A 25,228-nucleotide genomic window follows, 5' to 3' on the forward strand; every position below is an offset into this window, starting at 1 on the left:
ATTTTAATTAATACATTTACAATTTTTAAAAAAACAATGTAAAAAAAAAAAAAATTTATTGCAATTAAACATGTATTTTAATTATTTCAGTGGCACACTTCAGACTCCATACTCATGCTTTGTAAAACTGTAAATCTCTTACAGTGTTCGGTCACTTTGAAAGACTAATTCTAATTATTATCTCTTGAAATGCTTTGTAACAGGCCACTGTTGAAATGTTTAAAAGCATCTCTCATTCTTTGGAATCAGCACACTTACAGTAAATTCACTTAATAGCACCCTGAGGTGAGCTGTAAAAACCTTCCGAACCGTTGGTGGGAGGTGGACTGAGCTCCACAGTCTCTGAATATCAACTTTACTCCACAGCAGTCACGCCTGAGAAACATGTCTTTTCAATAACGACTCAAAGAAAGAATGTTTCCTCACTTAATGTGCTTCCTGAAGAGGATAAAACGTACACACATGGAATATGCTGCTTTTAATACAATAAACAATATTTTCCCCGTGTTATAGACAATAAGCAGCAAAATATATATATATATATATAACACAGTAATGCTAATATACACTAGAATGATTTAAGTCAAAAGGAATTCCATTTGTTAAAAAACAAACATATAGAAGTATAAATATACTCAGTATAAAGATATGACTACACACATACACAGTGCCACCATAGACTTATCTATACATTTACAGGTAACGTGTGAATAAAATGGACCCTTATTCCCTTTAGTGATAATATACTGAACACACACAGACATCTGGAGGCTGATCTCGCAGCTGCTGTTTGTTATTGCTCCAATAACATTCCCAGGTGTGTGTCCTAAGGCGAAGTGCTCACGTCGGGAAAAAAACAACAAAAAAAACGGGGCAATATTGAGGAAAAGTTGTGCCGGAAATCCTCAAATGTGCACTTATTGATTCATCCGGAGTCAGCGAGGAGGTGCCGAGCCCTCCGCTGCCCCCTGCTCTTACCGGCGTGAAAGGTCCTGCTTTAGTCCCCGCGAGGCGGAGGTCGGGGACGTCACTCCAACATGGCGTCCAGCTGGTCAGCCAGGTCGTCGAACATGTTGCCGATGTCATCCAGAATATTTCCTGCCGCCTTCACTGTGCTGCTGCCGCTGTGAAGCAAACGGGGCTGTGTTACAAGCGCACTGACACAGGTACGTAGAGTCAATAATAACATTGCACTCACTTAAGTTCAATTATCTAAAACACTTTGCCTGAAATGTTGCTAATAATCCCTCATTGCACAGAAAATTGTCTGCGTACAACTATGTATATAATAGTGCAGAAATTACAATGAATTTGTGATCTACGTAAAGAGGTGTTACACCTTATCCAGACATCGTTCCAACTGCGAGCACACAACCACCCCACCAACATGTGAGTGTAGATCAGTCGTCCTTACCCGTCCACACCGCCCCCGTGTGCCAGTTTGTTCTCCACCACTTTCAGAGCCGCCTCCAGTGACGTACTGGTTTGCTCCATCCTCTTCTGAGCCAGCACCTCCAGACCGGCCGCACCAGCCAGGGGTGTCCCCGCTTTCCCTGCCTGACCCAGTAGCGCCGAGGTGGGATACGAAGGGGCCGGAGCAGCTGGGGAGGACGGAGCCGCGAACGCAACGCTCTGGACCACGGTTAGGGTCGGAACTGAGGGACAAGAAGGAAAGGATTCATCTAAAAATGAATGCATTTTGAGGCAATGTTGTCACAAAACAAGTTTTGGGGGTTTTTGGCCAGTGTTACCTGCTGTTGATGTTGAGGCCATGCTGGGCTGAGGGAGTCTTGATGCAGACAAACCGGCAGCTTTCTGTGGACTCTCTGGCTTGGACATCAGTATCTGTGGGTGTTTCACAAGTTTGGGACCGGGTATACATGTCTGTGTGTGTATGCTGCCCCCCAGCTTTGGAGAAACCGTGTGAATCTGCACACTGGTCAGTTTGGGAATGGCCGTTTGTGCAATGGCTTGCACCGGAGACACTGTTTTCTGGGGGGTTGTTGGTTTGCTGTTAGGGGGTTCTTTGAGAGGACTGGAAGGCTTTGAGGACACTGGAGGCTTCGGGCCTTTTCCCATGGAGCCCACTCTCTGGAACACATTCCCCGGCCTTTGCGATTCATCGTCGCTCAGTGTACTGACGTCCTCACGTGTATGGAGACTCTTGGTCTGCGGGTGGTTGTCGTCTCTGTTGGGGGTGGTAGCCTCCTCGGGTGTCGACGAGTCTTTGGGTTTGTGACGCCTTTTCACCGTGTCAGACTCTTTCAGATTGAACTCTGGGAGCTCCAGGCTGTTCGGGGTCTGGAATGGACCCTCCGGAGGACTCTTGACTTCAAAGTCTGCTTGGGTGACAACTGCTACCCTGGGCCGCTGTTTGATAGTGAGGTTGCCTTCTTCGGCGAAAGGGAGGTGGCCACCGGAGCCGTGCTTTGGAGAAGCAGTGCCATTCTTTGATATTCTTTCACTTTTCCTTGCCTTCGGTTTCTCTTCCAGTGTTCCCTCTGCACCTCCACCTCTTTGTCTGTTAGTCTCCACTTCTGCCCTCTCGCTTCCTGTCCTCCTCAGGCCCCCCAGGCCCAGAGCAGGGACAGGTTTAGAGTGCTGTTGGATGATGTGAGTCATCCCATATGGATTCGGGGAGGAAACAGGGCTGAAAACAGGTGAAACTGTGATCTGAGTCGGTGGTATATCTATCCTCCTGGATGGACTACTCCCGCTGCTTCCCTCTAGCCTGGCTGCAATGCTCCTCACACTGCCCGTGCTCTCTGTCTCCACCCCTCCCTTCACCTCTGGCTCCACCACTTTCCCATTGCCTGGTTGCCGCACTGGGCTGCCGCTTACTGAGCTCATCCTCTTGGGTGGCGGCGGCGGCGGGCCTTTGCGTCGGGATCGCACGGCGAAGGAGTGGCTGCGGTTGATGTGGCGCTGGGTCCCTGTGGCGCTTGTGTGCCCGCGTCCCGGCCTGCGCGACAGGGTGGCATAGGAGGGCATGGCTGCAGAGGAAGCAGAGGTGCAGTGGGGAGCGAGGTCATCGTCTTCGTCCGGCTCACCGTCGGAGAGAGCGTATCGAGTCAGGCTTTGGGCGCGCTTCTTGTGCGGGCCTCTCTGTGCGTCATCAGGTGGACCCTGTCCAGGCCGGGGTCCCAGCAGAGGGACAGCTCCAGGCAGAGGCTTAGAGAGCCCCCGTGGAGCCCCGTTGACACCTCCTGCCTGGGCATGGAGGTAACTGAAGGCTTTCTGTGTGGGGGAAGGCTGCGGGGATGGAGAGGACGGGGAGGAGGGCGGGTGGTGCTGAGGTTGATAGAGGCGGTTAGGGGACTGGAAGTGTTTGGCCTTGGGTGGGACGGCCGGGTAAGCAAAGCGAGGCATCTTGCTGGGAGTTAGCGGAGGTGTTAGGGGGGAGAAGGGAAGTTTGTTGGGGGTAACAGACCGACTCTGGTGCTCCCACATCTCTGTGGGTCTCTGTCTACTTCTGCCTCCAGGACTGCTTCCTCCACGCTTGGCCTCCTCCCCCACACCGCTCCCCAGACTCTCCTCTGACCGGCTGGCTGCCCTGGCTGAAGACTGAACAGCTTGGTGATCTTGAGAATATCCTGAATTTGAATTTCCAGAATTCCCTGATCCCCGCGATCGCACGCTAATGCTCTCCTGACTGACTGACATGGCAGATATAGCCGTGGCTGAGGTCACGCCCCTGATGCCAAACGCCTCGGCAGCTCCCCCTCCCGCCCTGCCCATCATAGCGTTCTGCAGCTCAGCGCTCAGCTCGCTGTCCTGGAAGGAGAGGAGGGTCCTGGGCGTGCGAGGGGAGGGGCAGCAGTCATCAGAAGAAGCGTCGGAGCGAGTGTGCACGTTGTGCGTTGGCGTGTGTTCAATGGCCACCAGCTCCAGGGCGGCGGGGGGCTTCCGCCGGAGAGTCCCGCCTCCCGCTCTGTCGGAATGGTTACGAGAGCGCTGCAGGTCAGACAGTCTCTTCACGGCTAACATCAGCTTCTTCTGATGGCCTGAAACAGAGAGACAACGGTCATTACAATCTTTCACACAATGATTTAAAGCAAGGCTGTGTCACTTGTGCTGAACAGCGGCCTCTGTGGCCACAAGTAGAAATGACAGAATTCAATCTTTCAACCACATCCCAAGGTCTTCCTCATTGAATGAATAATGTCAGCTGCACAGCAATATCTATCTAAAGCTTGCTATCTAAAGCTAACATTAGCCACTGTAAGCCACTGGTCATACCAGACCACACCACACCGGGTTGGGGGTTTGAGCCCCAGCTCCGCTTGTCATGTCAAAGTGTCCTTGAGCAAGGCACTGTACCCTGAGTTTTGTAAGAGGGGGGATGTGTTATTTCTTCTTTCAAATCTTACATAGTAGTCATACCTCTTACTGCTAATTGTCTTGTGCTATAAAGTATGTGTAAAACATTTATATGGAATATTTTCAAGGCCTAAAATGAATGCAAAGCCCTAATTTCTATCAAAGTAGAGTGGAAATTCAAAACTTAAATCTGTGAGATTCTAAATCACAAGGCTTCTAAACCTCACTAGTGGAACGGCATCTTATGGATGATGGCTTGTTTGCAAATTTCAAGAGGGTGAAGAGTAAAAATGGAATGGCTTCATACTTAGGAGGGACCACCAAGGCCCACATCAAATTTCATAGGAATCTGATCCAATTCCTCACCCAGTTTGGTGATGCCTATCTCCTGCAGGTCCTCCCAGGTGATGTCTTTGACAATAGTGATGGAGTCATAGCCGTTGTCGCACAATCTCTTCTGGTACTGAGGCAGCCCGATCACACTCAGCCACTCCCCCAGGTCGGACTGAGCAGCAACGAGCGCAGACCGAAAGAGACGGAGGAAAAGAGGGAGGGAGGGGGTGATGAGACAAACAAACCACAAAAGAGACAGCAGACACAAGCGGTTCGACGTATTACGACAAATCCAAGAAGCATTTCGTGAGTGTTACAACAACGCGGGAGGGACGGCAGAATTGTTTCCTCACGGGAATGTAATCAGGCAGCCACTCGGGGATGCTCAGCTTGCCGATCTCCATTGAGATCTTTTTCCGGTGGCCTGGTTTGGTCACTCCGATGGCTGTCAGGTCCTGAAGAACCAAACACAAGTGAGCAGCCAGTGACTGAACGACTCAGTTTCATTTCATTACTGTTCATCAAAAAAAGTTGAATTAGCTAATAAATCACCGTTGTTGGTTCATTTCCCTACATATTCCTTCATTTTCAGGAATCAGTTGCCAAGCTATTATGGCGCTTTATAACAATACATGAAAAACTCTGAATGAGTCAGGCAACCAGTAGCTTCCATCCCCCCATTGTCTCAAATGCATGGCAATAATTCATTCATACTTAAAATGCTTAAAGTTATAAACACACACACACACACCTCAGGGGTCATCCTGCTGATGGTGGGTACATCATATCCTGCGTTGATGAAGTTGGATGTGTACTGCTCCAACTGGAACTCACACAACCATTGGTAGATGGCCTCACAGTCCTAGCAACAGAGAAGGGGGGACATATATGAGGCTTCTCTCACACACACACACACACACACACACACACACACACACACACACACACACACACACACACACACACATTTACTCCTAGTTCTCAACTCACCTTGCCCTCCAGAAGCTGCTCTGGCCTCACAAAGCCTTTCTGAGGAGTGCCGTTGACCTGCCGACGGGAACCACCTAGAAAACACGCACATGCGCGATCAGTCCGACGGGACGACAACGTCCGCCACGCTTTATTGTGAGTGACGCCGGGACAAAGACAGAGCAAAGACTCGACTGTAACAGGTCTCTGGTAAGTGAGACAAAGCTAGATGTATAAAACTGATAAAAATAATACAAATTGTATTTTTGGGTAAGGGAGGGGGGGCGGTGTTGTTGTTAGGTCTCTCCAGGTGAGTAAAGGTGTGTTATCAGACTAAACACGAGCATGATTTATCCCTCCCTCAGCCATGACACATTACCACAGATCTCCGAGGAATGCGCCTTTCCTCCCGCTTTCCCCCGCCGTCACCTCTCTGCGGCCCTGAGGCCAGTGTTTTGATCGCTCCCTCGTTTTCTTTCTGCCCCTCCCCCGACAGGATCCATCTACCTTTTAATTATCACCTTTAACAATAAAGCACCTTTCAGAACACGCAGATAAGCTTTGAAACGTTCGAGTTAAGAGTTTTAAGCGTGTGGGGGGGGGGTCTATGCTTATTTGCTTTCTTACAGAGAGTTACGTGAGATGGATGCCAAGCTATTTGTCTATGCATGAAGTAAAGCGCTTGAGCCAGGAGGCGATTAGCTTAGCATAAAGACTGGAAGCAGATGCTAAGCTAGGCTAACCATGCCCTGACTCCAGTTCTGTACTTAATGCACAGACACAGTGACGTCAATCCTCTCATCTGACCCGAGGAAAGATAAGTGTATTTCCCAAAATGTTTAAGTATTTACTTGAGGTAATTATTTTTACACTTTAAAAGCTTTTTCTTCTGTATTTTTCATTTACTCCTATTTTTCCTCTACTTTGTTGTTGTCGTCAGGGGCCCTGATCTCCTCAGCACCTAGTGGAGAGGTATTTGGCCTCAGGGCAAGAGGCGAAACCTCATCAGGCCGCGCTTCACAAAGCCCAAATAAAATAACAAAAGTGCGTGCCCTCCAAAAAAAACCACACACGACTCAATATTATATATCAATGTACATCTGATATAAAATCCTTTTAAAGAGCTTTCCAGACATTCTTTGCGCCTAAATAAGAGTAGGGAAGAAAAAACATCAGCTGTCCTTCATCTGCAGAGTCTCCACATTGTGCCAACAAACAAACAAACACCGACGTCCCGTTTGACAACTGAATTCAGCGACAGAAACGACGCAAGAAGTGAAGGAACTCCCGATCCCCCGCGGCCATGGCAAAACGCCCCATTAAAACCTGCGCGGGACTTCTTACCCTTCAGGAGGAGCGGCGAGAGCGGCAGAGCTCCTGATGTTTGGCACTTCATCCTTCACGCAGAGCCGACATTTCTTCAGCTTTAGTCAACTTGTCGGTTCTCCTTCTCCCCCTTTCTCCTTCATTTAACAAATGTGTTTTGCTCTCTCCGCTTCTGTTCCTGTCTCCTCCCTCTCACCCCTCCCTCCTCCTCTCCTTTACTTTACTTTAACTCCCCCGCCTCCTATTCAGCCTGAGGTCAACACAGATGATCCTCTGCTTCATAAGTCCCTCGCTTTTCTATGATTTTTCTGCACCTGAGAGACATTTTGCTCGCCTTCAGTGTTTCCTCAGAGAGGCGACCGGGTGCTTTTACGGGTTGTGTGGTCGAGAGTAGCGAGTGGTTTTATTGGTTTCTGTGGTGAGGTAAGCCTTTTCCTTTCAGACTGATTGCAGCAACAGCTCAATCTGCAGAGCAACAGCACTGCCGCTACGCTTGTCTTCCATTGCATTCCTCAGGTAAAAGTACAGTGACGTTTCAAATGTACGCCTTGAAAATAAGTCATAGAAATGTAGCTACGTCTCAGGAAATAAAGGGATTTAAGTTAAGTTTACCTTCTTACTCGTTTTTTGTTTGTTTTTTTACCCCCAAGACAGAGCAGAAATATTTTTTTTAAAAAATGAAAAGGATTATTAGGACCACCGTTAGGACAAAACATCTGAGATTCAAAATAAGTCATTTTACAAACATAAGTGTACATTTAATGATAATAAACTTTATTTCTGTAGCACTTCTTTTTACTAGAAAAAGTCATAATATTACGAGAAAAAGTTAAAATATTAGATCTGTAATTCTTTGAGAATAAAGTCAAACTTTTACAAGACAATGCTATAACATTGCAAGAAAACATGTTATATTATGAGCTTTTAATACTGAACAGGTGTCAAATGAGGGACGTGGATGACCAAAGGTTATAGCTTTCAGGAGGAAGCGTCTCATTATCATAGATTTGAGGAATCTGAAATGAAATCGATTAAATGATGTGCGAGCACGAGTCCATCAGTGGACATGTTTCGAAGCAGCAGCTAAAGCACAGCGGAGGCGGCCGAGTCAAAGAGTGCAGAGATGAATCTCTGGAAGTGATATGAAAGGGAGCCGGAAGCTATTGGGGGGGGGGGGGGTTTCCCCCACAACTAACCTGTGGTTCCCCCCACAACTAACCTGTGGTTCCATCGGCCTGTTTGCTGTGGTCTGCTCCCGTGATGTGGAGATGGTCTCCTGATTCGCCAGCAGAGGGAGCCAGCTGCAAGCATACACACACACACACACACACACACAATAAAAGTCCTGACAATGACATCAGCATATGTGAGCATCAAACTAGTGGAGAAATCTGACATGCTGTAAGATCACAAGTAGGTTCTAGGCCATTTAGAAATTGCATTGGAAGACTGGGTACGGAACATTTCGACGGAGCAATAAGGGATCAGGGTTTGTAATGAGGAACATCCCACACACAGTTTGTAGTACAGTCAACAGATGCTCGGCTTGCTCTTATTTACGATCAACGTCGCCGGTCTCTCTGAGCAGATCTAACCTTGCCGGGGTCAGCGTTGTGGCGACTTTGAGTCCCGTTCTGCTTGTGGCCGCTGTCGGAGCTCTGGCCGCTACCAGCGCTGCGGCTGCTGCCCACACTGCCGGCGCTGCCAACGCTGTTTCTGTCACCTGAGGGAGAAAGAAAGAGAAGCAAAAAAAAAAAGAGATTGCAGTGTGAAATGAGACTTTCAGACTTTCAGAGGAGAATTTCAGAGGTAGGGAGTCAGGAGAGAAAAGGCATGTGTTCTGAGTGCACTGCTGATTTGCTTTCTCTCTAAGTGTTAAATGAGAATCTCGACACCAATCTCATGTCTGTGTGTAAGCATGGAGCGAGGCCTGGCAGGTGATTAGCTTAGCTTAGCCTAAAGACTGGAAGCAGGAGGAAAAAGCTAGCTTGGTTCTGCCCAAAGTAAAAAAACAAAAAAATAGGCCTATCAACAAATCTAAAGCTCAATAACTGTATATATCGTTTGTTTAACAAATGCATTATCAGAAATGTTAAAAATGACCATTTGTGATTTTAGGGGGAGTTACATGAAGTAACCATTTCTTAACGAACAAGTTTATCCATTTTAGGAATTTTAGGAATTACAGACGGCATTATTTCTTTGCTTTCGAAAAGTACAAACTTCGTGACTCAACACATGACATGACTTGTTAAGATAATGGTTTTTCATGTTTTTGCTGCGCAGGCCATCAGGGTGGAGGCAGCTACGCCAGCAAGCTGCAAAACACCCGAGACACCAGTCAGGAGAAGCATAGGAGTTAGAGAAAAGGCTGGTCACTTACCATTACGTCCTGCTGCAAAACAACTATGGTTATGGTTACTGGATTATTGGGGTGTGGGTGGCGGGGGGGGTGGGATTTGCAGGGAGGCAAGGTAAGGTCAAGACTTTGGGATATAAAAGGGATAACGATGGGAATAAGCTTCCTTAAAGAGGCCCAGTTTATCGGAAGGGTTGGGATGGGATCTGGTTTACAGGTTCACCCGGGGTCGGAGGGGTGGCAGGGGTTGGGGACCACACACCCTTACCAGTGGGAGACCTCCTGAGGACCCAAATGTCCTGAGTGGGGCTAGCAGGACTAGCTGGGGCTGAGAGCTGACTGTCAGGTGGAGCACCTAACAAACACACACACACACACTTTAGACACACACTCACTGTACTGTAGCTGGGAGTGGACCTATCAAGCTGACACTGAGCACCAGAGGACTGATCGAGAGGAGACTGGGATCAGGGTGCTGTTTGGGAGGGGAATGTGAATGTAAAAGCCCCCCCCCCCCCCCCCACTCCTCCTACACGGCAGCAAGACACCCAGACTTTTGCGTCTCTTCATTGTCATTTTGTGTCTCTTTGTTGTTGGTGAGTGTCTCTTTGTGGTCGTCTTGAGTCTCTTTGTAGTCATTTTGTGTCTCTTTGCATCTTTTTGCATTTGTTTGATAGATTGAAATGTTAATAGTCACTACAAGCAAAAGGCTCTGGCCCAGGCCCCCCCGGACCCCTTGAGCCCCTGGGCCTGTGCCTTGTAGGCCTGGTCAGCAATCCATCCTTGCCTGGGAGAACATGAATGTGTCACAGGTAGAGAACAGAAACCAAACAGATCGGAAGAGGTTCTCGTGTGTGTGTGTGTGTGTGTGTGTGTGTGTGTGTGTGTGTGTGTGTGTGTGTGTGTGTGTGTGTGTGTGTGTGTGTGTGTGTGTGTGTGTGTGTACCTGTGGGATCAAAGCCAAGGGTGTGTGAGTTGTCAGTCTGAGGGGCGGGGCCGTGGCTTGAGGGAGGAGCTCTGGACGTAAAGTGTTGTCGTTGGCAAGGCATTGAGGCTTGGCGGGAGAGAGTGCCCCCTAGGGTCAGAGAGACAGGTTTTTGGGTTGAGGCTGGCATGCATGAGTGACGGAAAGAAGTTCATGTACATGCATGCGTGTGTGTGAGTTTGACCTGCACGCACAGGTATGGGAACAGGCTGTACGACTGCAACAAAAACTACCTGGCGAGTAGTCTGGCGAGCACATTGTGAACTTTATCACGTATTCTTGTTCTTGGAGTATACGGAACAACAGCTAAAAAAGGGCAAATTCACTGTAAATCCCCTCTGGTGTTACATAAGAGGCTGCTGAATGGAAGTGTAAGATCACCAGCGACGCTGAGAGAGGGCTTACTTTTCCTTTGTGTGTTGTTGGTCCACGGCTGCTGACACCACTGACATTATCACAGAGCTCACGCACAAACACGTGCGCGCGCACACACTCGGGCTCTTTTTGCTTGTGAGGCAAACTCGGCAGTCACCGACTTAAAGTCAAACTCTCTTGTCTCTTGTCTCTTCTCCCTCAAGCATGAGCAGACACACACACACACACACACACACTCAACATCACAACGTAGACTGTGAGAGCTTTAGCACTGAGCTGACACTTTGCAATCTGGCCATAGTAATCCTATTAATGTGTGTCTCTGTGTGTGAGTATCTACGTTTATGTGTGTGTGTGTTGCCTGGCTTGTCGAGGACCTAGAAATGAAGTGTTTTAGCTTTAGTGTGTGCGTGCGTCCGTGTCTGTTGCTGTTACTGGACCCCCTCGCCTCGCCGCGCCCGCCCCGCTGTTTGAATGTCAGTGGCTTTACAGCTGCAAAACAAGAATCATCTTATATGGATCACATTACTTGTATTCACAGGGATTAAAATCAGATGATTTACAACCGTGCCGAGCCCTCCAGTGGCCACGCTTGCCAACATGGCAGATCCTGCTTGTGTACAAGCGTCCAGATTTATTCTCAGCCCAGATATAACCACTGCTCTGGGTTAAGTTAGCCCTCTTAACACCACTCTGTCAGCTCAAGCCCCCAGCGCGAGGTCTAATCTGGCCCTGGGACAAAGTTACCATAGTCAAGAGTATGATACAGTAAACATTTATTCTTGTTGGACCCCCCCCCACTCCCATCTACCACCCTCTGTGCATTGTGTATACACCCTGTTGCCAAGTGTAAACTACACATGGCTGCTTCATTATATGCCCAGACAACCAGCATTCTCATGCTGCAATAACAGAACCGGGCACCAAGTTTTCTACGCGCCAATTAGTTTTACTGTAATTTGATTTAACACAACATTATTCAGGAATACTGATTGACTGACCTGCAACCCTTAACATTGAGCCCAAGGAGAGTGCTAAAAAAAAAAGAAGGCTATGGTAAAGGGAACATTAAGATGCCAGATATTTCTAATATGTAAATATGCATATCGTGCACATGCTTAAAAGAGTGTCTTCAGTGGTGGGGGAAGTATTCAAATACTTGACTCAAGAAAAAGTGGCACACCAGAATGCAAAAATACTCAATTGCAAGTACAACTGTGCATTCAAAATTTGATTCAAGTAGAAGCAGCAAACTATTAGCATTAAAATGGCTAATTATGCGGATCGCCCCCTTTCAAATGATCATATGTTGGACAATTATCACTGATTGCATTAATTAATAAGAAGTATTCACTGTTGCAGTCTAGTCGAGGGCCGACCCTTGATATACTTTGACCAAACTCAAGGCTCACTTACTAGCTATTTGTCATAGTTATGCATGAGGATAAAGGACTTTGGAGACCCTGGTTGGCTGTATTTTGTTTGTAAAAGTTGGGAAAAGTTGTGTACTTGCAAATTCCATCTGCTCATTTAAAAAAAGAAAAAAATGCTTTGGGTCACACTACTCTTTTCAAGCTCAACTTTATATACTGTTGGGTAACTAGTGACTATAGCTGTCAAATAAAAGTAGTGGAGTAAAAAGTACAATATATCCTTCTAAAATGTAGTAAAAGTGCCTTAACTTTGTACTTCAGTAAATGTACAAAGCTACATTTCACCACTGAGTGTCTTTGAGTTCATGCAGACGCTGTGTGCCGGCCGCTTGTTTGTCTACCTGCTCGTCTGCTGAGGACCTCCACCACTGAAGGGGGGAAGAAGCCCACCCGGTCCGTCCCCCGCTGGGTGTCGTGGATGTGACCTTTCCAACGGCCGTCCGAGTGCTGCTCCAGGACCTGACACCAACAAATCACGGAGCATGCTTCAGCTGAAGGGTTCGTAGCCTTGCAACAATTCACGAATCACATGAGACCAGCTTGAGGAACATAAACAATCCCTAACAAATTATTCAGTGATGCGAAGACTGAGAGGTTTGAAAAAATGTGGAACTTTGCGGGGTTTGCTTGCCAAACGTTTGCCACTGTCGACTCTAAGTATGCATGTCATGTGTGCGACTCCTGAAGGCAATGTTTTAAGGCCACAATGAGAGCGCCAATGAGCTGGAAATACACAGCCTATTCATTGTGAGTGTTGACAAAATGCCTGGAGAGGACAAAAACAAACACCTCTCTGCCTTCTGACGGGGGGGGGGGCGCCACACACAACAACATACTGTACGAGTTCATACAGGAGTCTGGGATGTCACAAACAACTCGTATAAAGATATCAAAATACACAGCAGCAAGCACGAAAACACACGCGAATGGGCACACACATGAATTAGTACAAACAGTGTGTGTGGGGGGGGGGGGGATGAGCAAACAAGTTGGTAATGAGAGAGAGACAGCAGCAAGTTTGTGCCTGTTTCCTCTGCTGTGGTCTCCTGCTCAGGGTACACTAAATTACCCCGCGACATCCCACACAAATCCTAACAACAAGACTTCACTCACGAAAGTCTCCGTTTTATCTCCTTAAACTCCCCGTGAATCCCCTGCTGACGAGCAGGAAGAGTGAACTTATTAACTGTATCTGTAATGATCTACCCAGTTTTACTACAAGCTATCCTGCTTCACCATGGGTATAGGGAGCTATGGTGGGAGGGGGGAATAAAATTAATGAATAATTTAAAACAATGCCGTTTTCTCCCTCTATACTTCCCAAGGAGCCTACTCGAAAGCTATCCGTGCCCATCGAATTTCTGATACAAGAAAGCGCTTCTGCGTCTGGTGTGAACGCGGGGGTCAGGGACACACGGATGAGGGGCCAGTCACCAACACACTTAGTGGTCTCTTTTGAAGCCGATCTGAGTGGAAGTGGAACATTTCTAGCTTTGGCGCCCCCACTAGTGGTCATATCAAAAAGACACTGTGGCACCCTGGCCCCAACCCCTGGGATTTTCACCGCCAATCTTTACCCATTTTCAAAGGGATTATCTAAATTTGAATGCAAACAAAAACTGACGCCATAATAATAATAATAATAATAATTTGAAGACTCACTTACAAATTCCACACTGAGTGGCTTTAAAGCAACATATAACTGCGTTAACAAGCAAAGCTCACGAAGGGTAAAAAGAAAAGTTAAGTTGTTACTTGAATTCAGCTGGACATAAAGCAGGAGCATGGCAGAACTTCGAGTCTGCTGTGCGAACCGACGACTCACTGTATTAAAAGAGACAAAAACAAGTACCATGATAAGTTCTCCTGCCCGGAGGTTGAGAGCGGTGGGGTCGTGGAGGTTCCAGTAGTCCTTCACCGCTCTGACCTGGAGGGAGCTTGATGCTTCTTCACAGAGACAGAAAGATCCAGACACATCACCAGCAGGCACAAAGGGCCCCTTTTACTCCACTGACTTCCATTCTGACCTCTCCCTCTAGTCCCAACCAAAAAAGTCAGAATCATCAATGAGCTATCGAGAAAATGTTTCTCGAAGAGCTACCAACCTCTCAGCAGCTGTTTGATTTCCCTGCTGGCTGTGGAGGTGGTGAACTGGTTGACGATGTCCAAAGCCGTCTGGTTGTACGTGTTGCGCATGTTCACGTTGATGCCCGCCTAAGCACACACACACACACACACACACACCGTGGGATTACTGTGGATGAGATGCACCTTCAAAACAAACCCTCCCTCAAACGCCTCCCTCCGTTATTAAAGAATAACACTGGATGTGTAGTTGTCTTTCCCTACGGGAACATCAGTGTCAGCCTTCAAAATCCCACATCAGCTGGACTGAAATTACATTCAGGTCGTCTTTGCTTACATCAAGCAGCAGTCGCACAACTTCAGTCTTGCCGTAGAGGGCAGCTTCGTGCAGAGACGTCCCCGCCTTGGTGGCTCTGTTGATGTCGATACCGGCTTTGAGCAGCAACCTGGGAAGCCAAAGCAGAGCACGTCATGTAAGGCCACAGGCAAGACTCACACAATACAGATTCATCCATTCAGCTGTTACAGACATATACCCCCCCACTCATCCACCCACATACACACACACACACGCACAAGAACAACAAATATGTCTCTGGTTCTGTCAGAGGCCCAGATGTAGGAATACTGGCGGCATCATATCCAGAAAGTGGTACTGGAGGAGGAGGAGGTCCTCAGCTCGCCGTGTGAAGGTTGAGTTTTGAAGAAGTAAACAACACTGAAACACTGCTGTAGGACATTAGATTGGATTCATGTGCGTGGCGCTTTCTGAACGTTAGCCAGTGGATGCTACACTTTGACTGTCAAACACGTTTAAGTGAGACAAAATAAAGCAGCCCGAGTGGCATCTGCAAACGATTGAGGTGGACAGATACTTTACGACCTTTCAGCAAGCTCACCGACAGTCTGACGGAGTGCCAAAGCTACTGATGTTAAAAAATAAAGTTGTGCACGTGATAGTACTGTGAGAATAATGTCATACTTTTGAGGAGAAAAAAAAAAGACAAATAAAGTCATAATTCTACCAGACAAAGTCATAAAGTTACATCCCTCTAAAGGCTGACACACTGCTGGTATTAGAATAAACTAACTTTTTTTCCTGACAATAATTTAATAAGTAGTATTAAAACAAACATCTTATAATATTGCAACATCATTCAGATTTTTCTGGATTTTTTTCCATAGCATGAGAGGAATGGCAAGAATGTATGAATCATGCATGAATGTTACTTATGTAACACATAAAAGCTGACTGTCCTATAATCAACATAAATATTACAACTTTTTTCTTGAAATATGACAATTCTCTCGTAAGATTAAAACTACATCTCATAATCTTTTGACTTTTTCACGTAAGTTGTAATTTCTTGAGAAAAAGCTAAAAAGTAATGAAACAATTACAACAAGAAACACCACCTCTCCCATTTGACCCTCCTCTAACCTGTTTGCTAAGACGGAGTATTAAAATAAACTTCTGGTAATATGTCAATTTCCTTTCCAAAATATCGCTTGTTGCTTGTTTTTGCTTAGTTTTTTGCTTTCTTTCTGAAAAAAAAAGTCAATATCACAAGAATAAGAGTCGCAATTTTATGAGAAAAATGTAATAACGCTGAAACCAATTCCTCATTTGACGCGTAAAAGGTGACACATACTGTAGCTCTCACCTGTTTACTACGCATCTTGTAATATTACAGCCTTGTTCTTGAAATATTGTGACTTGTTTTCTTATAATGTTTAACTTTTTTTCTCAAAATTACTTTTTTCTCTTCGCTCTTTTTTCCTCAAATATTCCAACTTTATTCACAAAAATGTTTTGGTTGTTTTCTTGACAGTGGCCTTGATAGCTTGAACTACTAGAGAAACAACTGTGTTCAAATGAGCAAAAATGAAAGCCTTGCAAAGAACTCAGCCTTTGGTTTGAGCTGAGTGTAAAACGCTTAATAGTGACTTGTGAAATGTAAATACTGCTGACAAACACTCTTCATGGCATCGTGTAAGTGGGACACGACGGGGGGCGGGGTGGGACAGACAGGAGAAATATCAAACCATGCAGCATACTACCTTCACCTTCTTCCTTTACTCAGCAGCAACAGTTTTAATCTGGGCTGAATGTCTGAAAACTGTCAACTTCTCCACCTCTGTCCTGCAGATACGCTGCAGTTGGTTTACTCATATACTCTACATGAACTGCACTGCATGTATACATAATGTATATAATATGCTAGGGCAAAGGTTCTTAACATGAGGTCTCCTGCAGCTACTGCTATCTCCCCACATACATGAAGTATATGTCATCTTCCCTGGGACAACCTGTCATCTCCTGGCTGTCTGTATGCAAATGTTTGCAGCTCCAGTTCGAACCAGACCCAGAAAGCTTCTCCAGCTATACGAAAAGTAGATACTATAAGACGTCTGCTGAATGAGTATGGCAGTCTTTGAAGAGACATAAATCCCTTACTGGGGGATCACAGTCAGATTCTGCTGAGTAAACTCTGAATAAACTTGTGTGCTAATGCAAAGAATTCATTTTTTATTATTATTTCTGTGTTGAAAGCTCCCCTTTTCTCCTCTGTGTCTCCTATTCAGCTTTGCCAGTTCAGGTGAAAGGGAGAGGAGGATGGAGAGGGTATTGCAAAAGAGATGTCATAGTTTCAGATGGGAATCGTTAGCAGCGTGTCTGAGAGGCAGGGTGGAGTTACTTGGCTAAGTGCATACATATTTACACAGATATGCTGGCATAAAAAAACAAACAAACACATGGAGCCACTCTGGGGCATCTGAAAGATGTGAAGTCTCTGGGATTAAACATCACTACAGTATAGAGTGTGTTCTTTTTGAATGCGGAGATAATTATGTTAATGTTTTTGCTTTCTGGCACTACCTGTGGGGAATATTTAGCACCTGCAGCTGTGAACTAAGGGCCGACACATACACATACTCGCTATCATGAGCATCAACTCATAAAAAATAATTAAAAAAAAATAAAAAAAAAAACACAAAAAACAAAAAAAAAAAAAAATAAAAAAAATTAAAAAAAAAAGCAAAAAAAAAAAAAAAAAAAAAACCCCCAAAACAAAAAAACAACCAAATCAAAATCAATAAAAAAAAAAAAAAAAAAAAAAAAAAAAAAAAACACCCCCCCACTAAAAACAAAAAAAAAATAAAAAATATAATATAAAATAAATATTAAATTTAAAAAAAAACACACAAAAAAAAAATTAAAATAAAATAAAAATATATATGTTATTAACAACAAAAAAGTAGGAGGAGTATTAGCACTGACAGCCCTAGTGATGGTGGCAGTAAACATAGCTGCAGTTAGCGCTAGTAATGATGGAAGTAGTAATAGTAATAGTAGTAGCAGCAGCTGTGGTAGCAGTAGTAGCTGCAGTAACTGTAGAAGTAATGGCCACAGCAGTGGTAGCAACAGTGTTAGCATGAGCAGTAGTTGTAGTAGTGGTAGTAATAATAGTAGCACTGACTGCCCTTGTGGTGGTAGCAGTAAAAATAGTTGCAGTAAACACTAGTAGTGATGGGAGTTGTAATAATAGTAGTAGCAGCAGCTGTGGTAGCAGTAGTAGCTGCAGTAACTGTAGAAGTAATGGCCATAGCAGCAGTAGCAGTGGTAGTGGCAGTAGTTAGAGTGGTAGTAGTAGCATTAGTACTAGCAGAGTTAGTAGCAGTAGCTGCTGCAACAGTAGCTGGTAGCTGGTAGTTAAAGTAGACAGAAGCTGCTGGTGAAGATGAAAGGGCAGAAATAGACATGTGACAGAAGTCTATTACAGTGCATTTCAACACTGCTCCTCGCTGCGATCTTACTTGATGGTGTCTTTGTGTCCATTCCTTGCTGCCAGGTGGAGGGGGGTGGTGGACGGAGAGTCCAGGCCGTCGTGCCCTCCCTCCCCTTCTAACAGCGCCGCCACCATGTTACTGCTCAGCAGCAACTGAGCCACCTAAAGAGATATCAAAGACACCAAACAGAGGATGAAGTGCGGGATGCTGAGAACAGAAGAGTGGCAGAATCAGGGCAAGAATTACAGCATTAGTTAAACTTACATACATACATCTATATGCAAAGCCAAGCAAGCTGAGGTTGGTAAAAATACATTAATTGAAATAATATATGTGGCGACTTATATATAGGGTCAAGCTAGTACATAGAGGCTTATCCACTACTCAGCAGCAGTCTAAAGATACCACAGCCCCCACTCACACACACACAAAGTTTGTGTGTCACAAAAACAGCCCAAAGCCGTCAGTTCTTTCACAGCCAAACTGCAAACTCAGACCAGACGAGAGAACATTTAACAGGCATAGGAAGCGTGTGCCGGTCTAATTCTGAATTACAGGGCCAGCCATACATCTCACAGCCAGGCTTATCCGCAGATGTGACAGAGAAACAGTGGAACACACTGCAATGTGCAATCCCTTTAACGTTCCAGTGTGCATGTGTCCAAAACGAGCCACTGAAGCCTATTTTCCTTTCGCTCAAACAAGCTTAATTTAGCTGGGTCACTTCATCTAAGCCATGGTTCATGTTTGACATAGGCCATCCCCCATTTAGAAAGGGCAAAAGGGGCCAAATGGGGTGCTTTCACATGCAAATAAATTGGATTAGAATGACATATATGAAGCAAATCACTACATGGCTTTACTCTCTCAGTCTTTCAATGGAAAGACAGGCACAAGAGCAGTCTCGCCAGCTGTGTGGCTCTATGAATGGCAATGTCGGTGGGTAGGGCGGTCCAACACTTTGGTCCAGAATGAAATATGTCAACAACTACTGGATGGATTGCCACTGTAATTGGCTAACTAACTAACTAAGACGGCGATAGCATTTAGCTCAAAGCACCGCTGCGCCTGAGGCCAGCCTCACAGAGCCGCTAGCATGGAGATGGCTGGAGAATCTTAGTCTTGTTTTAACTCTCAAATATGAAAAACCGGGCTCTATTGGCTATTTATTTTTGCTCAATGTGTCACTATCATCAACAGTTACGCTACACTGTATCTCAAGTATTGTCATCAAACATCCGATCAGGTATTAAAATAAAATATCAAACACAAGTGCATTCATGAAGATAATAAAATTGAGTACACAATCACCATTAAAATATATATTTTTTAATGTGACACACTTAGCAAATCTAACTACTACCAGACTAATGATAGCGTTGTGTACGCTGGTCCACTTTACCACAATATACCCCCACCCCCCACCCCGGCTCCTTCTAGAAAACCGTGTGTATATACGGTTTGAACTCTGTGTGAGGTATGCAGTTTCTCACCGCACATTCTTCTATGAATACCAGTTTACGTGCGGGAAATAGCTTAAGCACGTTTTTTTTTTTTTTACACATCTCGCCCCTGGGTTTTGAAGCTTGATATCTTTGTATTGAGGATGCTAATGAATGCTAACATCATGTCGTCTTGAGGGCTATAATTAAACAAATTGTGTCAAATACATCGTGCCGAAGGTGGATGACACTCAATGTTGAAAAGCGTATTTTTCATAATAGATCAATATTCATGCATGAAAATGACGCGCAAATATTCTCATACCTTCAGTCTCCCAAACTCACAGGACAGATCTAGAGGGGTCTTCTTTGCCTTGTTCAGCAGGCAGGGATTAGACTGGTGCTGCAGCAACATCTCCGACTGAAGAGAGAAAGGGAGAAAGGACAAGGTAAGTGATAGCACCTCATGTATTATGCCCACGCACTCACACGCCAGTCATCCCAACACATTCTGTGTGTGTGTGTGTTGATGTTTTGTCTTTGAACAGAGGGGAGGAACATACGATAGCAGTAGTGCGGCCTCTGTTTAGGGTCGTCAGTATTGTGTTTGACGGTGTTGCACTAAAGAGGTCAGGCCTCGATATAGGTAATATTACAGGGTGAGGTGTGTGTGTGTGTGTGTGTGTGTGTGTGTGTGTCCATGATATGTGCATCTATTCATTAAGACATTCCATGAGCCAAACGGATGAGGCTGGAGGATAAGAATGTGTGCGCTCACTGAGTTACACTCTTGTGAAAAACCTGTGTCATGGCATTAATGGTATTACTGGTATTGTTGGTGGACAATACAGGCTGAGACACAAAGGGGGTAGATTTCAGTGAAATGGGAGGACTGGTAATGCCTTGGAACCTTGCCTTTGGCGGCTGAGGTGTCCGTGTGTGTGTGTGTGTGTGTGTGTGTGTGTGTGTGTGTGTGTGTGTGTGTGTGTGTGTGTGTGTGTGTGCACTCACCACCTCGTAGTGTCCATACTGAGCAGAGAGATGTAACGGTATCTGTCCATCATGGGAAGGGGAGTTGACTGAAGCTCCAGCTCTCAGCAACAATAAGACGGAGTCTGCTTTACCCTGCCACGCTGCGTAGTGGAGAGGACGCATGCCTAGGGACAGAAACATGAGTGAGGGACGGGGCCATACTGATTTTACACGTTAAAGTCAACAGTTGAATAATGACTTTTGTCAAGTCTGAGAAAATAACCCTGATGATATCACAGTAATGTCGTCAGACTCTGGAATTTTTAATAGAAAGCCTGTCAGGGTTAACCAAGCAGGAAGGGGGTTCACAAAAGAAACTATCGAGTTGCATTATGGGAAGTGTAGGATCAAGGACTAAAAGTCAGAATATCTTGGCCTCTGCTGCATTGATTTTTTTTTCCTCTTGCGTGTCATCCAACTTTATGGAAATGTAACACTAAATGGCCAGAGCCCCTTTAGAGTGTAAGGCTGGCGTTTCTCCATATTGTTCTTAGCGTCAACAAATCCCATGAAAAGAACGAAACCAGCAATCTTTTCTTTTTTTTTTTGGCCACTTGGGGAAGCAAAACAAGCTGTAAAACACAACTTTGACATCTTAAAACAGTTGCCTATTTACGCATCCAGCAAACACAGAGCAACGTCAGCACTGACTTGTAATCACTTTTCTCTCCATAAATGTAAGTCCAATATTCTCAAAAAATTACAGACATTTCTGGCTTTGGACACACACACACACACACACAATACTTAGGATACATTCATTGTTGGTTTTGGTGTTTTCATGGGACTTGTCAGCAATAACAAAGAATATCACAAGCTAATTTACAACCAGATCATTTGGAAAGACGCCACTTGTTCGCTCCGTCGCCCATAATTGGATTTCGTGATTCTAGAGATTCCTTAGCGGGGGTGGTAAGCCATTTGCTTCTACTTTTCAGCCAACATCAAACGTTTTTTGAAATTAGAGGTAACGCTAGATTTAGACGCATATTGATGGGATGATAGCAGTTTCAAAAATGAATAATAATTAATGATAAAGCTTGTTGGAGTCAGGTAAGTTTAGCTTGACATTTGAGAGATAAATGTAAGTTACATTATGACATCATGGATGTGCAAATTGGCATGTGAGATAATCTGGCGACAATCTAAAGATTTTTCAAGCAGGCTTTAGCTACTTTCCACAGAAAAATAGACCTGTGCTGTATGATTTGCATTGTTTTTCGGACACGTGAGCAGCAGCAGGGTCTTGACACACGTCACTGCAGGGTGATCAAAGACAGATCAAGAGAGCAAAGATACATCAGGATACCCCACCGGCCTTTTGTCCTGCATTGACACGGATCAATGCGTCAGAAAAGCAGCAGCTGTATTGCATTGGCTCCCCAGATCACTGCACCCTGACTGCTGGCGTGCCTCCACCAGTTCCTCTGTCTGTACAGTGAGTCCAGGCTGTGACATGGGCGTCAAATGGCGCGATGCTACTGCCGCCAGCATGCATGAGACCCTGGATTCCAAAACTGACAAGCTGGCATGGAAGCACCAAAAGGTAAATTCAAACCTTCAAAATGGCCCTTTAGAAATCTATAGCTGGCCTCAGAGGCGTCACACACACACACACGCACAGTTATGAGAACTACACGCCTCTGGTGCCGGCAGCCGAGCTGCCACTCCCGCACAAATTCTACTAAATCTGTTCCGCTTGGAGTCTGAAGATATTTGCTGTAGCCCTGCTGTCACCGCATGGCAGACGAACTTCAAAGCGAATCATATTTATTCATATAGGTCAAACTTATTTCCAGCTGAGAGTGTCAGAAAGCCGTTGAGGAAGTTCCAGGCGCAATTTAACCCCAACCGACTTCCCGAGCGTGAACTTTTTATTATTTTTTTTCCTAAAGTTGTGGGGGGGGGGTTTCTGGTGACACTGGTTCAGCTGGTAAAGCTGTTCTGCCTCCACCATACCGTTGATGTCCTTGATGTCCACCGTGGCCTGGGCCTCCAGCAGCAGAGACAGCAGCTCCGTGGTGCCCGTGAGAGCGGCATGGTGCAGCGCCGAGAAGCTGTGGGGGAGAGGGAAGAAGAAAGGGGGGGGGGGGGGCAAGAAGAGGAAGAGACAAGGAGATGAGAGGTGATATAAATCATACTGATGACTTTACAGCAGGTGAGCCCTTTTCAAAACTCCAGACTGAGATGTGGGTTTTTGTGCATGCGAGTGTGCTCATATTGTGTTTTATGAGTGTGTATCCCCATCGACACTTCTGACGGACAAGACAAGAGTGTGCGTGCGTGCGTGTGTGTGTGTGTATATGCAGCATGTGTCATCACGACTATAGGCTAAGATAAGAAGCAAAGTGTGTTCATATGTATGTGTGTGTGTGTGTGTGTGTGTGTGCTCCCACATCAGAAACTGCAGACTGAGATAAGGATCATGTGTGTGTGTGTGTGTGTGTGTGTGTGTGTGTGTGTGTGTGTGTGTGTGTGTATGCGTGAGTGTGTGTGTGTGTGAGTTCATCAAAGCTCCAGAGATGAAATGTCTGTGTGTGTGTGTCTGTCAGGTCGCGGTATATTCCACAGAGGGAGAAATTAAAGGCATAAATTCTTGCCGACAAGTTTTGCTTTTGCTTGCGGCGACAGAAAAAAAGTGAGTGTTCCAGAGGAGGTGACCCTCCGAGGCAACACGCGAGCGGAGCCCGGAGCTGGAACACACTGTGGGGATGAAATAAAAAACTACAGTACAGAGGTACTTTCAGGTGATTTCACACAGCCTCAGGCAGTAATAGTGGAAGCCCTGGGCTCTTGGCCACCGGTGGTGATAAACTGGATACATTTGGAAAGAGAGCTGTAGCTCTCTCAACAGATGTCAACAGCCACGTTTAAAAACAAAAAAAGGTACACTGTGGAGTTTTCATAGTTTATACGCTGACTCCACATTGCCCTGATACACTGTTGCCAGTTGTCCACCATGTGTTGAAGTAAAATGTCTAGGCTTGTATTGTGAACTCGGGTATCATGAGACGTCTCCCATTTCACCTTATCTTGTTGGCAGTTTGAGGGACGCTTCCCAAGGAGGATCAAAACTTGAGGAAGAAACAATCTGCTTTCTTCTTACTTTTAGCATATAAAGTATTGCCAATGTAAATAATAGTTTAAATAAAAGTTGTGCATTATAAGAAAAAGTCCAAAATGCTTGTTGTATTTGAAGACAGTTAATTCAGTTTGAGAAATACACTCATAATATACGTATTCTTTCCACAAGTGAAATGAAAAGATCGAAACTAAACTCATTTCTGTGCGTAAAGCATGGAGCTGGAGCCAGAAGGCGATTAGCCTAGCTTAGAATAAAGACTGGACGAAGGAGGAAACAGCTAGCTAACAGGTAGCCTGGCTCTGTCCAAAAGTTCAAAACTGCGCCCAGCCTCTAAAGCTCACACGTCCACTAGCCCAGTGCTTCTGCGCTGTATTTGGTCATTGTATTACTTGTACTTTTTCTTTTCCTTCTCATGCCATTCTAGTTGTTAAGTTATATTTTACATGTTTTACTTTACTAAATATTACTTTATGCCATTGTAATACATTATAATACATTTTATAAGATAATTTCCCAACCGGTGGCAAGGCTTTGCTCTTGTTTCATTTATTTCTCTCATAGACGTGTTGTAAAATCCTGGTTTACACACATGACCAGCATTGTGACACTTGAGTTATACAAGATGTGCATCCATGAACAACCAATGTCAGGCTAGTGAAGTCCAAGGAAACGATAGAAAGTCCGACTAAGGCGAACGCACTTTGTGAGACTCCGTGAGGGTAGACGAGTTAGAGATTATGAAGTTTAGACGTCAGTCTGTGCTGACATGAAGTCTGAGGGATCTCCAGACTGCGAAGTGGCTTATCTTATCAGTGTCATTGTTCAGGCCTCCATGCCCCTCAGCCACACACACACACACACACACACATGCGTTCATTTATCCATCCATCTACTCTTCTACCAGACCTACCATACCATGCCCATATACTGAGTCACTTACAGCCACTTTCTACAGACGCACACACATACAGGTCTTAATCTCTCTCTGGGATGGTGTTGACTCAGTGACAAGTGACTGTTTGCTAACCTTCCTCTCCCCTCTTCATCCCTCTGCACTGATCTCATATATCACAAGTAAACCCTTCCTCTGAACCGCTCACACACACGCACACACACACACTCCCTCATAGATGGATGAGGGAGGGGTTTAATTTCAACACTATTGTGTATCACCTCCCACGCACTGCATTGACCCAGCATGTAGACACACGTAGCAGACCCAAGTCAACAGACACACACGCACACATCGCACATCTCAGTCTACAGAGGGCCAAAAACTGTAATCAGGTAAAAGTACTCTTACTTAACAAGTACTCAAATGTAAGAAACAGTTGTAATCAAAATATTTGCAGTAACAAAATAAAAAATAAATGAATGATTTACTAAAAACTTTAGGGATGAAAAGAAAGGAGAAAAATATCGGTTCTTAGCATCATATGATGTATGCGGCCATCAACCTCTTACATTGGTTCTTGTTTTAAAAAGGAGTCCACTGGAAACATTAAATAATCAGCTGCAGATGGAGTTTTCAACCAACTCGTGGCGCTCAAGTTAGCTTAATTAGCCGGCTAGCAACAGCTGATAAAGTCTGCCAGCAACTGTTTTTTTTTTTTCAGCCAGCGAAAATCAACAGCCAAATGAGAAGCCTGCGTTTGTCTACCTCTAATCTCTATAAAAAGGACAAGGGACAAG

At 45.3% G+C, this 25,228-nt stretch overlaps 1 protein-coding gene across 1 annotated transcript in view; it reads right to left on the minus strand.

Moving 5' to 3' along the window:
• Positions 1-818: 818 nt before the first annotated feature.
• LOC139307147 (caskin-2-like) overlaps positions 819-25,228 on the minus strand; it is a 42,074-nt gene continuing 17,664 nt past the window's right edge. The window contains exons 3-21 of the mRNA XM_070931030.1: positions 22,411-22,508; positions 20,431-20,576; positions 19,745-19,840; positions 18,005-18,138; positions 14,523-14,631; positions 14,206-14,314; positions 13,953-14,047; positions 12,442-12,559; positions 10,254-10,382; positions 9,576-9,662; positions 8,544-8,671; positions 8,168-8,249; positions 5,644-5,717; positions 5,405-5,515; positions 5,007-5,108; positions 4,687-4,825; positions 1,752-4,004; positions 1,415-1,655; positions 819-1,124 (exon numbers count right to left, since the gene is read on the minus strand). Coding sequence (XP_070787131.1) covers positions 1,028-1,124; positions 1,415-1,655; positions 1,752-4,004; positions 4,687-4,825; positions 5,007-5,108; positions 5,405-5,515; positions 5,644-5,717; positions 8,168-8,249; positions 8,544-8,671; positions 9,576-9,662; positions 10,254-10,382; positions 12,442-12,559; positions 13,953-14,047; positions 14,206-14,314; positions 14,523-14,631; positions 18,005-18,138; positions 19,745-19,840; positions 20,431-20,576; positions 22,411-22,508 — 4,348 coding nt within the window. The 3' untranslated portion in view covers positions 819-1,027. The remainder of the gene's footprint in view (positions 1,125-1,414; positions 1,656-1,751; positions 4,005-4,686; positions 4,826-5,006; positions 5,109-5,404; positions 5,516-5,643; positions 5,718-8,167; positions 8,250-8,543; positions 8,672-9,575; positions 9,663-10,253; positions 10,383-12,441; positions 12,560-13,952; positions 14,048-14,205; positions 14,315-14,522; positions 14,632-18,004; positions 18,139-19,744; positions 19,841-20,430; positions 20,577-22,410; positions 22,509-25,228) is intronic.

Source organism: Enoplosus armatus (assembly GCF_043641665.1).
Source record: "Enoplosus armatus isolate fEnoArm2 chromosome 20 unlocalized genomic scaffold, fEnoArm2.hap1 SUPER_20_unloc_1, whole genome shotgun sequence".
Classification (NCBI taxonomy): Eukaryota; Metazoa; Chordata; class Actinopteri; order Centrarchiformes; family Enoplosidae; genus Enoplosus; species Enoplosus armatus.